At 41.0% G+C, this 16,811-nt stretch overlaps 2 protein-coding genes across 23 annotated transcripts in view; one reads left to right on the plus strand and one right to left on the minus strand.

Moving 5' to 3' along the window:
• The window catches only part of ENTPD1 (ectonucleoside triphosphate diphosphohydrolase 1), a 205,866-nt gene that overhangs the window by 172,054 nt on the left and 17,001 nt on the right, over positions 1 to 16,811 (plus strand). For 18 of the 21 annotated variants that reach the window (XM_077946953.1, XM_077946943.1, XM_077946954.1 and 15 more), the window contains 2 exons: positions 825 to 962; positions 2,268 to 4,632. In XM_077946953.1, coding sequence (XP_077803079.1) covers positions 825 to 962; positions 2,268 to 2,474 — 345 coding nt within the window. In that variant the 3' untranslated portion in view covers positions 2,475 to 4,632. Of the gene's footprint in view, positions 1 to 824; positions 963 to 2,267; positions 4,633 to 16,811 lie in introns of those variants that run through there. The other 3 variants (XM_077946959.1, XM_077946961.1, XM_077946963.1) reach the window with 1 other exon arrangement.
• LOC114670014 (uncharacterized) overlaps positions 1 to 16,811 on the minus strand; it is a 152,597-nt gene that overhangs the window by 117,463 nt on the left and 18,323 nt on the right. Inside the window, exon 4 of one of the 2 annotated variants that reach the window (XM_077946973.1) lies at positions 16,009 to 16,798. The exons of the other annotated variant lie outside the window; for it this stretch is intronic. The gene's annotated coding sequence lies outside the window, so the exon portion shown is untranslated. Of the gene's footprint in view, positions 1 to 16,008; positions 16,799 to 16,811 lie in introns of those variants that run through there. 2 annotated transcript variants of the gene reach the window in all.

Raw genomic sequence — 16,811 nt, forward strand, 5'->3', positions numbered from 1 at the left:
CCTCAAATTGAGGGCAGGAGAATTGCAGAGGAGGCTGTGGGCATCTGGGTGTATATTCACAACAGCTAGGCTAGGTAAGGGCAAGGGATGGCAAGCAGCTCTTAATATTTTTAGTAGGGAATAGGATGAGTAAACATAGGAAGGACTCAAGGAAACAACCACTTTGCATGACTCGGATGCAAAAAAAGACATTAAGACAGAAGATAGAAGGTGAGATGTTGGCAGTGCTAGCAGTCCTCAGCAAAATGCTGCCTAAACTGTGTTCCAGAGCTGTGTTTCTCAAACTTTACTGTGCACATGAATCATCTGGGAATCATATTGGAATGCAGATTCTGAATTGGTAGTTCTAGGGTGAGGACTAACCAGCTCCCAAGTGATGCTGATTCTGCCAGTCCAGGGACTAAAGTGAGTGGTAAGGCTTTTAATGACACTGTTAAGATGCTCACAGAGGCTCTGGGCCAAAGGCTCTGGTCAACAGCATACAGAAAACTCAGATTAAACAAAGTTTAGGGGATGAACAGAAGTGCTGAAATTTAGTGTTTTGGAACCTACTAGACCACAGGAACTACTTTTTTCCTGGAGAACCTATTATTATCTCACAGAAACCTGTGCAGGAAAAGCTTCCTTAAGAGATCCTAAACTATAAAACTCTGCTCGCACTGAAGGAGTGCAGCACCACCCCCAAAGCCCTCTGGAAGAGGCCAACCTTCAGGTGCACCGGAGCTGGGGCGTTCCCCTCCCTTCATCAGGTCTACTAGAGAAAAAGAGGGCCACAGAGAGATGCCTATTGTACGAGTATGATTTCTCCTTCACTTCACTTCTAGATAAAAACATCTTACGCTGGAGTAAAGGAGAAGTACCTGAGTGAATACTGCTTTTCTGGTACCTACATTCTCTCCCTACTTCTGCAAGGCTATCATTTCACAGCTGATTCCTGGGAGCACATCCATTTCATTGGCAAGGTAATTTGGGGGCCTGTTGGGCTAGGGGGAGGTTGGGGTTCGGTGGTAGTGACTGAAGCAGTTTGGGGCTTGAAAGAGGGGGAAGTCAGCCTGGTGTAGCTTTGGCCTGATGTTCTGTTCTACCATTCTGCTTCGAACCCTGGCATTCTGTGTCAAGCCCCTCTGGGTCTGTTGGCCCGCTGTGGGCAACCTCTCTAAGGACAGCTACTTGCATTTTCAGTTGCACCTTCCCACATAACAGTGACTAATTCCTTACAAAACAAAACACAAAATGAGATATATTAAAGTAACAGCATTTCAGCAGCTACAATGACTGTGTGCTGACTTCAGCAGCCCTCTGAAAGGCCCCTTCCATAAGCTGGGAAAGTATGATCATGGTTTCATCATCCTTGTTGGTTATTACTTCAAGGTTGACCAATCTGAAAGCTCAGTGTGAAGAAGGGGACTGAGTGGCTGTGAATGATAAGATCATTGTTTAGAAGCCAGGCTTAGCATGAGTCCGGAAGAAGCAACTTCAATGCTGTGCTTTACCATAGCGCCACCTGCAGGTATCCAGGAATAGAGAACTCAGCTGAGCGACTCATGCTTGACCAAAAATACCCAGAGCAGTGTGTCTCTACCTTTTTAAGCCCATGCTCACTAATGGGGAAAACATTTTACCCCCTGTATTAAATATGGTGATTTCAAGCAAAACAAAGCATTGAGACAGAGGGCTGTAGAAGGCCTGAGGATAACAGTGTCCTTACACTCTTGTCAGTGCTGATCTTGCTAATTCAAACTTAAATCTTTTCCTTGTTATAATATTCCAGACTTCCTTTAATTCCAGCACTTTATTTTGTTTGAAAGATTATACCTATGTCAAATTTAGGACTGACACATGAGGTAGTCATAATGCATGTGTGTATATACATTTTTTTAAAGAGACATGGTCTCACCCTGTCACCCAGGCTGGAATGAAGTGGTATGATCAGAGCTCACTAAAGCCTCAAACTCCTGGGATTAAGTGATCCTCCCCACCCAGGCTCCCAAATAGCTGAGACTACAGACGTGTTCCACCGTGCCCAGCTAATTTTATTTTCTGGAGAGACAGGGTCTCACTATGTTGCCCAGGCTAGTCTCAAACTCATGGCCTCAAGTGATCCTCTCTCCTTGGCCTCCCAAAGTGCTGAGATTACAGGCATGAGCCAGCCAGTGATTTATATTGTTTGAATTCTTCCAATGCATGATCCAATAATTCTAAGCCCTAGGTGATAACTCCTCTAACGCCTCCAACCACAAACAACAGACTTTCCCCACTATTTGCAGATCCAGGGCAGCGACGCCGGCTGGACTTTGGGCTACATGCTGAACCTGACCAACATGATCCCAGCTGAGCAACCATTGTCCACACCTCTCTCCCATTCCACCTATGTCTTCCTCATGGTTCTGTTCTCCCTGGTCCTTGTCATAGTGGCCATCATAGGCTTGCTCATCTTTCACAAGCCTTCGTATTTCTGGAAAGATATGGTATAGCAAGAGCAGCTGAAATATGCTGGCTGGAGTGAGGAAAAAAATTGTCCAGGGAGCATTTTCCTCCATCGCAGTGTTCAAGGCTCTCCTTCCCTGTTTGCCAGGGCCAGTCTTGACCAGTGTGAAGCTTCCTTGGCTTTTACTGAAGCCTTTCTTTTGGAGCTATTCAACATCCTCTGCCTCAAGGACTTCCGGCAGACACTGTCTCTTTCATGAGTTTTTCCCAGCTACCCCTTTCTCCTTTGTACTTTGTGCTTGTGTAGGTTTTAAAGACCTGACACCTTTCATAATCTTTGCTTTATAAAAGAACAATATTGACTTTGTCTAGAAGAACTGAGAGTCCTGAGTCCTGTGATGGGAGGCTGAGCTGGCTGAAAGAAGAATCTCAGGAACTGGTTCAGTTGTACTCTTTAAGAACCCCTTTCTCTTTCCTGTTTGCCATCCATTGAGAAAGCCATACAATGCCTTTGAAGAAGGCAGACACACATTCCACTCCCAGCCTGCCCTGTGGGTAGGAGAATTTTCTACAGTGGGCAAATATGTGCTAAAGCCAAAGAGTTTTTTAAGAAATATATGTGCTCATGCAGTAAATACAGTTCTCAATCCCACCCAAAGCAGGGATGTCAATAAATCACATTCCTAGGTGATACCCAAATGCTACAGAGTGGAACACTCAGACCAGAGACTTGCGAAAAGCGGATGTACATATATGCATTCAAACATCAGGGCTTACTATGTGGTAGGTGGTATACACATATCACAAAGAAAAATACAGTTACAACTCAGGGTCACAAAAAATGCATCTTCCAACGCATATTTTTATTATGGTAAAATATACATAAATACAATTCACCATTTTAACATTTAATTCATATTAAATACATACAAATCAGTGACATTTAGTACATTCACAGTGTTGTGCCACCATCACCACTATTTAGTTCCAGAACATTTGCATCAACAAGAAATTGTCTAGAGACAAGACTATCCTGGGTAGGCAGAAACCATAGATCTTTCTGTTTACAGCTGTGGAAACCAACTGTACCATAAAGATAGTTTGCTGAGTTTTAAAGCCAAGCCACATCTTATTTTTCCGAGGTTTAATTTAGTGAGAGGGCAGCATTAGTGTGGAGTGGCATGCTTTTGCCCTATCATGGAATTTACACATCAGAATGTGCAGGAACCAAGTCTGGAAGTGTTGCCACCCCTGTCACAAAACATGGGCTTTGTTTGCTTATTCCATGAAGCAGCAGCTATGGACTTTACCATGGAAACATGAAGAGGCCCTGTACCCCTTTCCTTAGGATTGTTGCAAGAGTTACCTGTTGAGCAGGATTGACTGGTGATGTTTCATTCTGACCTTGTTCCAAGCTCTCCATCTCTAGATCTGGGGACTGACTGTTGAGCTGATGGGGAAAGAAAAGCTCTCACACAAACCAGAAGCCAAATGTCCCTATATCTCTTGAATGATCAAGTCACTTTTGACAACAGCCAGCTGAATATAAAAACTTAATAAAGCTGTGGAAAGGAACTCTTAATCTTCTTTTCTGCTACTTACGTTAAATTCACTAAATCTTGATTAGGAATCAAAATTCGAATTGGGACATGTTCAAATTCTTTCTAGTGGTAGTTGCCTATACTGTCATTGCTGCTGTTGGTTGAGCATTTGTGGTGTACCACGCTGTGTGCTCAAGGGCATTACATTCATCTTCTCATTTAATCCTCACAACAATCCGAAGAAGGTAGGTGTTACCATTCCCACTTCACAGAAACAGAAACTGAGGTTCAGAGAGGTTAAGTCATTTGCCCAAATGGCAGAGCCAAACCTGCCATGCACCTAACCATTATTTTCTTTCCCAAACATACCAGGCTGTCTCCTCATAACTTCCAAGCATGCACTTAAAACTCCACAAGAATACAGGGTTCATGGGACATGGTATTCATAGAAAGGGAGGCAGAAAGCTGGTCTGTTTCTGATAGGCTTGTGATTTAATATCATTCTGCTCATGTGCTTTGGATGGAAGCACGTGTGGCATATGATGCTAATCAGTGGTTCCCATACCCCCGGCTTCCTAATTTTAATGTTTGCTCACTGCACAGTAGATTGACATCAAATAGTGGCTGACGATGATGAAAATAAAGGTCAAATAAGTTAAGCCAATAGCAGCTCCCTTTTTCCTTCTGTCTGCATATACAAAGCACTGTCATGCACACAATCTATTCCGACCCTCACAACAACCCAGAAGGGTGTAAATAGTATTTCCATTTTACAAATGAGGGTCACACAAACGACTACATGGCAGAGCAGATACTGACACATCTGGTTGAAGCCTATTGCTTTTTCTTTTCTAAACACTTTCCCTCAGCAAGATGGAATTAGACTTCACAAGTCTCCTTCAGAGAACACAAATCTTTTGTTATTCCATTCCTGTTTTGTTGCCTAGGTCCAATCTCCCGCTCCCCAGAGACGCAAAAAAAAAAAAACCAAAAAAACCAAAAAAAACACCCCCCCCCCCACACACAAAAACCCTTTAAGGTATTTGGGAGCCAAACTCCACTTGTTAAAATCTCAAATTATGGAGACAATCAGCAGATACAACCTAACCCCAATTCTTTTGAAGGAAAGGTTGATTTAGAGGCAGATCCAGGAATCTGCTTTGGGCCACTTTGGGTGGGGTAGATGAAATAAGATGGGTCACTGTTAACTAATTTTAATATTGGATTGGCCATTGGTTATAACCGATTACCATTCTCCCCTGGATTTTCACCCAGGACTCAAAACTTGGTTCTGCTAATCCTGTTCCTTTATGAGGAACCTTTTAAAGTTTCCTTTATAAGGTAGGAGTTTTTAAATTAATTTATTTATTTTTTTGAGACGGAGTCTCACTCTGTCACCCAGGCTGGAGTGCAGTGGCACAATCTCGGCTCACTGCAAGCTCCGCCTCCTGGGTTCATGCCATTCTGCCTCAGCTTCCTCAGTAGCTGGGACTACAGGCGCCCACCACCATGTCTGGCTAATTTTTTTTTTGTATTTTTAGTAGAGACGGGGTTTCACTATGTTAGCCAGGATGGTCTTGATCTCCTGACCTCATGATCTGCCCGCCTCGGCCTCCTAAAGTGCTGGGATTACAGGCATGAGCCACCACGCCTGGCCAGGTTTTTTTTGTATGAACCTATAGGGGAGAAAAGAGATCAGCAGAAGTTGTTACTTTTTTTTTTTTTTTTTTTGAGACAGTCTCACTCCGTTGCCCAGGCTGGAGTGCAGTGGCGCTATCTTGGCTCACCGCAACCTCTGCCTCCTGGGTTCAAGCGATTCTCCTGCCTCAGCCTCCCAAGTAGCTGGGATTGCAGGTGTCCACCACCATGCCCGGCTAATTTTTGTATTTTTAGTAGAGACGGGGTTTCACCATGTTGGCCAGGCTGGTCTCAAACTCCCAATCTCAGGTGATCCACCCGCCTTGGGCTCCCAAAGTGCTGGGATTACAGGAGTGAGCCACCGTGCCCGGCCGGAAGTGGTTACTTCTGTAGACAAAAGAATAAGGCTACTTAATCAGGCTTTCTGTGTAACAGAAAGAGAAAGAAAACATAAAAGTTTCAATTCATCCAATTCTTAATAAAAAATATATAAATAAAAGTTTTTTAAAGTACACTTCATTTTAATGTTGTATCAGTCAAGGTCCCTGCAAGAGGCAGATGGTACACTCAAACTGGGTAACACAGGAGAGTTTAAGAAAGCAACTAAATCCAAAATACTATCAAGGAATCAATATAAAAATTGTTAATATTTTTCTCATACTGTTTTCAAAATATATTGTGAATATTACATTTACAGCACATCTTAATTAGGACTAGCCGTATTTCAAGTGCTCAGCTCACATATTGCTTGTAGCTACCATATTGGACAGCACATGTCCAAAAAAATACATGTAAAGTTAAAGTTTAAAAGACACAGGAACTAAACCCTCATCGTCCTTCCCTTGGGAGGTAGTTTAGAGAGCTATAGATGCTGTAACATTTTTGCTATTGTTTATTATACATGACATTATTCCTAAAAAGGCTTTTGAGATCCTAGGTTGTATTCCTCAGGTTTTGTTGCCTTCCCATGAAGGTGTGAAGGCAGGGATGCCTGTTATTCAGTCCAGGATGCATGACGAGAGACCTTGGGAAAGTTTCATCTAGATTTAAAGAGAATTCTTGATGCTTACGTTCCATACTCAAAATGTAAATTTGAATATTAAACTAAAGATGATTTTTCTTTTGGAGCTAGTCTTGCTCTGTTGCCCAGGGTGGGATGCAGTGGCATGATCACTGCAGCCTCGACCTCACAGGCTCAAGCGATTCTCCTGCCTCAGCCTCCTAAGCAGCTAGGACTACAGGTGTGCACCACCGTGCCTACCTATTTTTTTTTCTGTAGAGACAGGGTTTCCCTATGTTGTCCAGGCTGGTCTCAAACTCCTGGCCTCAAGCAATCCTCCTGCCTTGGCCTCCCAAAGTGTTGAGATTACAGGTGTAAGCCACTGCACCCAGCCAAGATGAATATTTTAATAGCTCACAGAACAAAGTTTGCCACATAATGATAAAATTACTATTAAAACATATTCCCATTTATTGTCAGTTTAAAAGATGAACTGAGTTTCACCCAAACTGGTCTGGCCCCTCTCTGATAAAACTTCCAGTAGTTGCTGTCCTGTTAGAACATGACAGTTGCTCATAACTAGCTTTGCTTACTAACCATGTTTCTTTCCATTTGTATTAGGTTCTTTTTATAACAGCTCAAAGTTTCATTAATTGCTGCAATAAACATTGATTTTCATGTTTGTGAGTCTGCAAGCCAGCTGGGCGGCTCTACTTCAGGTGGTAAGGGTGGATCAGAGCTATTCATATACCTCTTGTTCTCCTTGTCTAGTGGTTTCTAGGGATATGTTCTCATAATGAACCCCACAGAGGCTCGTGAAAGTGAGAGGAAACTAGGATGCCTCTTAAGGCCTTGGTCAGGATGGGGTCTCCTGTCACTTCCATCGCAGTCTATTGTAAGTCATATGACCAAGTTCAATAAAATATAAACAAGTTAGAAAAGCAATGGGAGGAATGGCAAAGTCATATGGCCAAGGCCATGAGTGATTAATTTTAACACAGGAAAAAAGTGAAGCATTAAACGCAATTATTTAATATACAGTGCCTCATTAACTGAAATATAAAATGTGTTTACTGTAAAATATAATCTGCTTATCTCAGCAAAGAAATACTATCTTTAAAAAATATCATTACTTCTAAGACATCATCAGTCTGCAACTTCTTTCCATAGCCTTAATCAGGATGCTCTGGCAGCTCCTACATTAGCCTCACATTGTAAACTGGTAGATTTCCTAGGAAACCACACATCTATTTATTTTTCTTATTTTATATGTTTAGGACAATGTATAGCTAATTACCCTACTTTTATTTGCATACAAATCTAATACAATCAGTTTTATCACAGATATAATGGATTTTTCAATAGTGAGGAGAGAGGTGCCTCCATGAGCCTTCTCTTTAGAAAAGTGGCATTCAAGACTCTTCATTTGAAGTGAAGATTGCTATATCTTTTGCATTGCTGTATTTTAGATAAATTAAGTTATAAATTGACACTATAATCAACTGACACCATGATCAGTGATGATGATCACCCTCATCAGCACTAGAGTTGACTTTTTGTTTTTATAACCCCTTTGCATGTATGTTGAATAGCAAAGTTCATCAGAGAACATGTATTAGTCAATGGTAAGTAAGATATCCTCATCTAAGAAATAACATCACCTCTTCTAATAAAGTTCTAAGAGAGGGAAGAAAAAGTCTTGGGAGCTAGTCAGGAAATAGTGTGTATTTGCAATTACCTAAACTGAACTCTACCATTACTCCTAACCCAGCTCCTCCTCCTGTGTTTTACATGATTAATGCCACCCCTGCCTCAACTAACCAAGATCAGCTTCATCACTGGGACCTCCCCATTCTTCCTGTGCAATATTTTTCTTTTTTATTTCTCCTTCTAATATTACTGTTATGCTCCAGTAAAGATCTGTAATATATTTCATCTGGACTGATACCAGGAATGGTGGTGTTGCTTCCAATCTGTTGCTGCTAGATTAATCTTTGCAAAGCACAGGCTTAATTTCATTGCTCCTTAACTAAAACCACTGGTGGCTTTCCAATGCCTAAAAAATAAAGTCAACCTCCCCAGCAGACATTCAAAGCTTTCAGTGATCCATGGCTGTCAGCTCTTTCCAGGCTCACATCCCACTCCACTCCTCTGATGTTTCCTACACTACACTACACTACACTACACTACACTACACTACACTACACTACACTACAGCCAGGTAGAATGACTGTTCACCCAACACCATTCAGGTTGTCTTCTCAACCTGAAATACTCTTGCACCTTCAAAGCTCAGTTCAAGTGCCCCTTCATTTGTGAAGCCTTCTCCAAGTCTCCAAGTCTGAATGTCTCTTCCTTGTGCTACCACAACCCTTTACCTGAGCCTCCATTAGTGCACTGAGACCATTCTGTTCAGTGTTCGGGTGAAGCTTCTTGGTGCAAAATATGTTACCTATTTCTTTCTGAAAAGTTGGATTCAGGGATATTTTAGTAGGACCCAAGGTAATAGTTCTAGCCAACCTCCCTGTCCACTGCCAAGCCGACTACAAACCCTTCTGTTGCTGGCGAGCTGGTCCATGCCACTAGTTCTGCTTCATTCTATTTATCTCTTAATGTAACCATCTTCTTCCTCCAGGTTTTAAGAACCAGCCCAACTCCTGGTTCCCTGATGAAGCTTATATTCCTCTACCCACATCAAACTTTTTCTTTTTGGAACATGCCTTTAGTTTCTGTGTAGTTTGCCATGCAGCACTTTATTGTACACATTATTAAAACAGAATTTTAAGGATTAGAATGAACCTTAAAAGATCACGCGTCTCAAAATTTAATGTACATACAAATTACCCAGGGATTTTGTTGAGATAAAAATTATTTAATTTTAATTAATATAAATAATTCAATAGGTCTGGGGTGAGGCCTGAGGTTCTACATTTCCAACAAGTTGCCAGGTAAAGCCAATGCATCTGTCCAGGAACCACACTTTGAGTATCAAAGGTCTAGATGACATTATCATTCCAAAGAGTTTCTTTTACAGGCTCTCAGATCAGTGTTCATCTACTACCTGACTACCTGACTGTCATTCATAGGCAGTCTGTTCCATAGCGGGCCAGCTAAAGTGGCATTTACAAAGCTCACTCCTCTTATACAACAATCCAAGTGTTTCTTTTGTCAGTTTTCTGTGCCCCAGGAGATCCCTCTCTGCCTTGCCCTCTGCATTTGGGGGACCAGCACCTCGCACTCAGTGAAGGTCTGGAGTGCTTAAGAGGGATTTCTTCCAGCTCTCTTGCCCTGGCCTTCAGTGTATTAGGTGTATTACCTCCATGCTCTCAGTAGAGGCCCATAGGAAAGAGTAGGTAGGTTATGCCAGCTCACATGCATCCTTTAAAAATGGTTTAAAAGTTTAGCTGGTTTCTTATTATTCCTGTCTGTGGATGTTTCCTTCTCCTGTCACTCTACTAGGGATGAAACAGCTAATCATGTTCAAGAGTTCAATTTAGATGGTTTTTAAAAACTAGGATTGAATTAGTTCGTTTTCATGCTGCTGATAAAGATATATCTGAGACTGGGAACAAAAAGGGTTTAATTGGACTTACAGTTCCACATGGCTGGGGACGCCTCAAAATCAGGCAGGAGGCAAAAGGTACTTCTTACATGGTGGCCTCAAGAGAAAAATGAGGAAGAAGCAAAAGCAGAAACTCTTGATAAACACATCAGATCTTGTGGGACTTATTCATTACCACAAGAATAGCACAGAAAAGACCGGCCTCCATGATTCAATTACCTCCCCATGGGTCCCTCTCACAACATGTGGGAATTCTGGGAGATACAATTCAAGTTGAGATTTGAGTGGGGACACAGCCAAACCATATCATTCTGCCCCAGGCTCCTCCAAATCTCATATCCTCACATTTCAAAACCAATCATGCCTTCCCAACAGTTCTCCAATGTCTTAACTCATTTCAGCATTAACCCAAAAGTCCACAGTCCAAAGTCTCATCTGAGACAAGGCAAGTCCCTTTCACTTACAAGCCTGTAAAAGCAAGCTAGTTACCTCCTAGATACAATGGGGGATATAGGTATTGGGTAAATACAGCTGTTCCAAATGAGAGAAATTGGCCAAAACAAAGGGGTTACAGGGTCCACACAAGTCTGAAATCCAGTGGGGCAGTCAAATTTTAAAGCTCCAAAATGACCTCCTTTGACTCCATGTCTCACATTCAGGTCACACTGATGCAAGAGGTAGGTTCCCATGGTCTTGGGCAGCTCTGCCCCTGTGGCTTTGCAGGGTCCAGCCTCCCTCCTGGCTGCTTTCTCAGGCTGATGTTGAGTGTCTGTGGCTTTTCCAGGCACAAGATGCAAGTCGATGGTGGACCTACCATTCTGGGGTCTACCATTCTGGGACTGTGGCCCTCTCCTCACAGCTCCTCTGAGCAGTGCCCCAGTAGGAACTCTGTGTGGGGGCTCTGTCCCACATTTCCCTTCCACATCACCCTAGGAGAGGTTCTCCATGAGGGCTCTGCCCCTGCAGCAAACTTTTGCCTGGGCATCCAGGCATCTCCATATATCTTCTGAAATCTAGGCAGAGGTTCCCAAATCTCAATTCTTGACATCTGTGCATCTGCAGGCTCAACACCACATGGAAGCTGCCAAGGCTTGGGGCCTCTACTCTCTGAAGCCACAGCCCAAGCTCTATGTTGGCGCCTTTCAGTCATGGCTGGAGCAGCTGGGACACAGGGCACCAAGTCCCTAGGCTGCACACAGCACTGAGACCCTGGGCCCTGCCCACAAAACCACTTTTTCCTCCTGGGCTTCTGGGCCTGTGATGGGAAGGGCTGCCGTGAAGGTCTCTGACATGATCTGGAGACATTTTCCCCATGGCCTTGGGGATTAACATTAGGTTCCTTGCTACTTATGCAAATTTCTGTAGCCAGCTTGAACTTCTCCTTTAAAAAAATGGGTTTTTCTTTTCTACTGCATCAGCAGGCTGCAAATTTTCCCAACTTTTATGCTCTTGTTTCCCTTTTAAAACAGAATCTTTTTAACAGCACCAAAGTCACTTTTTGAATGCTTTGCAGCTTAGAAATTTATTCCACCAGATACCCTAAATCATCTCTCTCAAGCTCAAAGTTCCACAAATCTCTAGGGCAAGGGTGAAATGCTGCCAGTCTCCTTGTTAAAACATAACAAGAGTCACATTTACTCCGGTTCCCAACAAGTTCTTCATCTCCATCTGAGACCACCTCAGCCTGGGCCTTATTGTTCATATCACTATCAGTATTTTTGTCAAAGCCATTCAACAAGTCTCTAGGAGGTTCCAAACCTTCCCACGTTTTCCTATCTTCTTCTGAGCCCTCCAGATAGATGAGATGTTGGTAGAAAAGTTACGAGAGAAAAACTGAGTAGTCTCTGAAGAAATACCAAAATAACCCATACTAGGTTCAGGCAGGAGTTAACATCTAACCAGGTATATATAGAGAATAATGTCATAGATAACTGGAGAAAACATACTCTAAATCGGGGAAAGGCACATAATGACTTTCTCTCTACACCTCTTTGTCTCCTTTCAACCTTTTCTCTCTTCTGTGGCCTTATTTTCTATTCTAGTTTTTCTATTCCAGCACTTCTTTCTCTTTTCCTGGCTTTTCTTTTGATTTCTATACCTTTTTATATCTTTTCTTCTCTTGTTCTTTCCCTTTAGGGTGTCATGCTTCACCTTTCTCCTTGCCTTGCACTTCAATTTCTCGGGACAGTGATCTGCTAATGCTCTCGCCTAAGTGGTACAGATTTTAAAACTACTGAATGATAGAAGAAAGGACTACTGGGTTGCGTATGTTAAAAATATTTTTTGTAGCACATCTATAAGGAATATTTTCAAGGCCCTTGTCTAACAATCATGTTTCTGATTTTTTTTTTTTTTTTTTTTTTGAGATGGAGTCTCTTGCTCTGTTACCTAGGCGAGTGCAGTGGTGCAATCTTGGCTTACTGCAACTTCTGCCTCCCAGCTTCAAGAGATTCTCCTGCCTCGGCCTCCCAAGTAGCTGGGATTACAGGCGCCCGCCACCACGCCCAGCTAATTTTTGTATTTTTAGTAGAGACAGGGTTTTGCCATGTTGGCCAGGCTGGTCTCAAACTTCTGACCTCAGGTGATCCACCCACCTCGGCCTCCCAAAGTGCTGGGATTACAGATGTGAGCCACTGTGCCTGGCCTGTTTCTGATATTCTTTATGGTCAATAATTAAACTATTTAAATCTAAGTTATATTTACTTCAATCCTGAGAAATAACTTAATGGGGTATTTTCAATTCATAGCAATCAGAAATAGCCTTGGTTGTAAATTGAATCTACAGCGCAACAAATATGAATTTTAGTTTTGAGTTATAATTTTATACCACTTTTGAATGTTTATACAAATGCCCTAATTTGAAAGAAGTTTGAGTGTTTCATTGAAATAAAATACCATTCCTTAGTGTAGAGAACAAAATGACTGACTTGTTTAAATACCAATCAGGATTTATGTTAATAGGAAGTGGGTGGTCCTGACAAGATCTTGGTCTTTGTAAGAATGTTTCTTGGTCAAAGTCCAAGTCTTCTAATGGCATTTATTCTTGCGGCTCACTAGGTGGGTGGTAATAGTAAAATATTTGCATTGGTTCAGTTCCATTGTTGAAAACAAAATTTCTTAACTCCATTTGTTTTTGAAATTTTTGAGAAGGTGGCGATCTTTGTCCACAACCTCTATTAACACATTTTTTTCAAGGGCATTTTCTCTGAAAAATCATTATTGGAATGGTCATGTAAAGGTCCCAGTGTATGATCTGATACTTTATCAGTACATTCTATATCTTCCAAATTCATTTCATCGTGAGAACAGTGTTGGTAGAAAGGTCTTTACCTTTGCAAACTACTTCTACTGAAGTAATGAAAACCTCGTACAGGTAACTGGTTCTGAAAATCCCCATGAGGTGAGTACTCACAGCTATACGGAAGAGTTGTTTTCGTCTCCAGCCTCTGTTAACAAAACCAAAATCTTTCACTGGAAGTGTTCCTGAAAGCTCCTATAGGCCTGGTTATGAACAGTATGCATCTTTTGTCCACAAGCTTTGCTAACAAAATCAAAATCATCTCCAGGGTCTGGTTCATGGAGGTCACTGTGAGGCTGGTGATCATTAAATGGTCTTCGTTTTGTTCCAGGCACCCGGTTAATGAACTCCATCTCCTCTTGGGAGATGTTATAACACTGATGATTAGCAAAAAAATGAACATCTTGATCCTAGTCCCTTGTGAGCAAAATCCCAGTCTCTCAAGTGTCTCTTTTCTGGTATGCTGTCACTACACTGGTATTCATCAAAATCCCTATGCCTTTGGACAGGTTCATTGTTGACATAATCATAATTGTTTATCTGTATACCATTTTGAGGGTATTGATCATTAAGAAGCCTTGACTTTTTCCCAGACCCATGTGTGGTGGGAGAAATATGCTATACATTCCCAGTATTTTAACAATAAATAAAAGATAAATGCTATGCTATTAGCAAAAGCTCCCTTTATGCAATTCAACAGGACACAAGATGACTTTGGTGTGATGTTTCCTAAATTGGGTTGTGCCTCATTTTCATTTCTCCTTTCTATCTACTTGTGAGCCCAAAACACCCTCCCACTGAAGCAGCCTTGTTGTCTGGGGAGACACCTGAGGTTTGCTGTCTGACGGCCATAGAGATCAAGGATGCAGACATACAAAGAGTGAGGTTAAGATCAGAAATTTAACAGGTGAAAGAGAATAGCTCTCTGCTACAGAGAGGGGTCTGCCAAGGACTATTTTGCCTTCACTATCTGCCTAAATAATCTCTTTCTATCTCGTGTATTACTATCAGCTATCAGCTTGTAACTATAAGCTTTAAAAATTCCAAACAAAAGTGTTTTGGTGTTAAACAATAAATTTTTAGTAAAAACTGGTGAATACATTTAATGGCATCTTTTCATTTAAAGGAAAGTGTCCTAACCAGGTCACTTTTACTGTAATTTGATGCATTAAAGAAGTAATCTTACAAATATGGCTGATGACATGCTGGTTTATTGTACTGACTTCATGTCAAAAGAAACAATCAAAATATAATTTACTCCTAAAGACATTGAGCTGATAACATTAAAATATTTATTATATAAATAGCATATTTGGGCTGTTTCTTGTTCTTAGTTGCTATAAATACAGCTGCTATGAACATTCATATCAGATTTATGAGTGAACAAAAGTTCTCATTTCTCTGGGATAAATGCCCAAGAGTGAAACTGTTGGGTCCTATGCTAAGTCTGTTTCTATTTTTATAAGGAACTGCTAAACTGTTTTATAACATAAAAAACACACCAACCTGAAATAGAGATAAAAAAGAAGAATAGATTTCAGTTAGAATGAAAAAAGATAACTTTTAAAGACCTAGGATAAGATACTATAATTGACCACAAATTAGAACTGTGCTTCCTAGCAACAAGAACATAAAAGGAAAGTTTCATTAAAAAACAAAACAAAACCCAACCTAAACAAAAATAACCCCCCAATCCCCACAATATCACCTGAAAACAAGCCAACCAATTTCTGGCACTACTTTTTTTTTTTTTTTCTTTTTTTTTTTTGAGACCAAGTCTTGCTCTGTCACTCAGGCTGGAGTACAGTGGTGCGATCTCGGCTCACTGCAACCTCCACCTCCCAGGTTCACGCCATTCTCCTGCCTCCGCCTCCCGAGCACCTGGGACTACAGGCACCCACCACCACACCTGGCTACTTTTTTATATTTTTAGTAGAGACAGGGTTTCACTGTGTTAGCCAGGATGGTCTCAATCTCCTGACCTCGTGATCCGCCCACCTCGTCCACCCAAAGTGCTGGGATTATAGGCGTGAACCACTGTGCCCGGCCTCTGGCACTAACTCCTAAGAGGGATTTTCCCAAGGATTTATAAGAAACAGGAATATAACAGTTATTTTCAGTGTTGAAGATAAATCCTTCCTTAGAATGGGAAAGCAGAGATTGTGTGAGGGAAAGGAACTGTGTCAAGGCAATATGAAGTGCTGTGGGAAGTTGAAGAGCTCTGTACACCCTTCCTGTACGTTATGTCCTGTGAGGCTAATGCCTAACAGTGCTTGGCACTGCTCAAGTGCTCCTTCTCCTGGGAAAGAGAAAATTCTGAATTGTGTCTGTTCTAACTTGTATTAAATCAGTTCACAGTAGATAATCTCAATGTATTGAAAATAAGTTATATATTTCATTTTTTCTCAAAAAATCAAACCAAAGACAAACACAAATGATTTCTTATATTTAAACTAGTACTATGTATTCTGAAATTAGTTTTGTAGAGAAAAATGCCACCAAAGAGTGTAGAAACTTATCAAAGATAGAGAAGATTGCAAGATTGTCTTGTCAGTTTATAAATATACACACACACATACACATTATATGTGAAAGTCATAGAAAAGATTCTAGTACCATTTGATAAACCTTAATTCAGTTTCTGATATATCGGTAGAATAAATACAAGTTATTACTAAGAATCATAGCATTTTAGATTTTGAAGAGCATAGAGATTATCTATTTCAACATTTCCCAGTTTGGAGAACCTTATTGTCCCATATCATAATGCTTGTTCTGTGGGGGAAAAAAGTGAGTTCTGTGTTTAAATAAGTTGGGGAAATGCTGGGCTAAATACAATTTAATGAGTTTCTTCAGGATGTCTAATGCTTTTAATGAGTGAATGTTCATGGTCATAGTGGGCTGCATTTCCCAAACTTATTTGACTTTAAAAAATACTTTTTATTCCTGTAAAACTAACAATATCTCATGAAACACTGTGTTTTTAGAATATAGCATAAGAATAGCTAACTGATCTGGTCCAACTCCTTATGTTATAAATTAAACATTTGTGGCCTAAAAAAGTTATCACTTATCTAGGTCACATACAATTAGTAAGTGGCAGAGCTAAGCACTGAACCCAAATTTCCTGATTCCCAATCCTATGGATTTCCCCCACTACTCTATTATTTTAAAAATATGTTTCATAATTTTTATAAAATATTCATTTAAAATCATGTTACTAATACCCATGAAAGTCTTTATTTAGAGGCCATTCTCTGGATTCTTCCATAGAATTATCGGTTGGGGGATTTGCATCTTCATCTGAATCCCAGACACCCATTCCAAGATTACTAGAAGAAAAGT

The sequence above is a fragment of the Macaca mulatta genome, chromosome 9 (genome assembly GCF_049350105.2).
Source record: "Macaca mulatta isolate MMU2019108-1 chromosome 9, T2T-MMU8v2.0, whole genome shotgun sequence".
NCBI classification, from domain to species: domain Eukaryota; kingdom Metazoa; phylum Chordata; class Mammalia; order Primates; family Cercopithecidae; genus Macaca; species Macaca mulatta.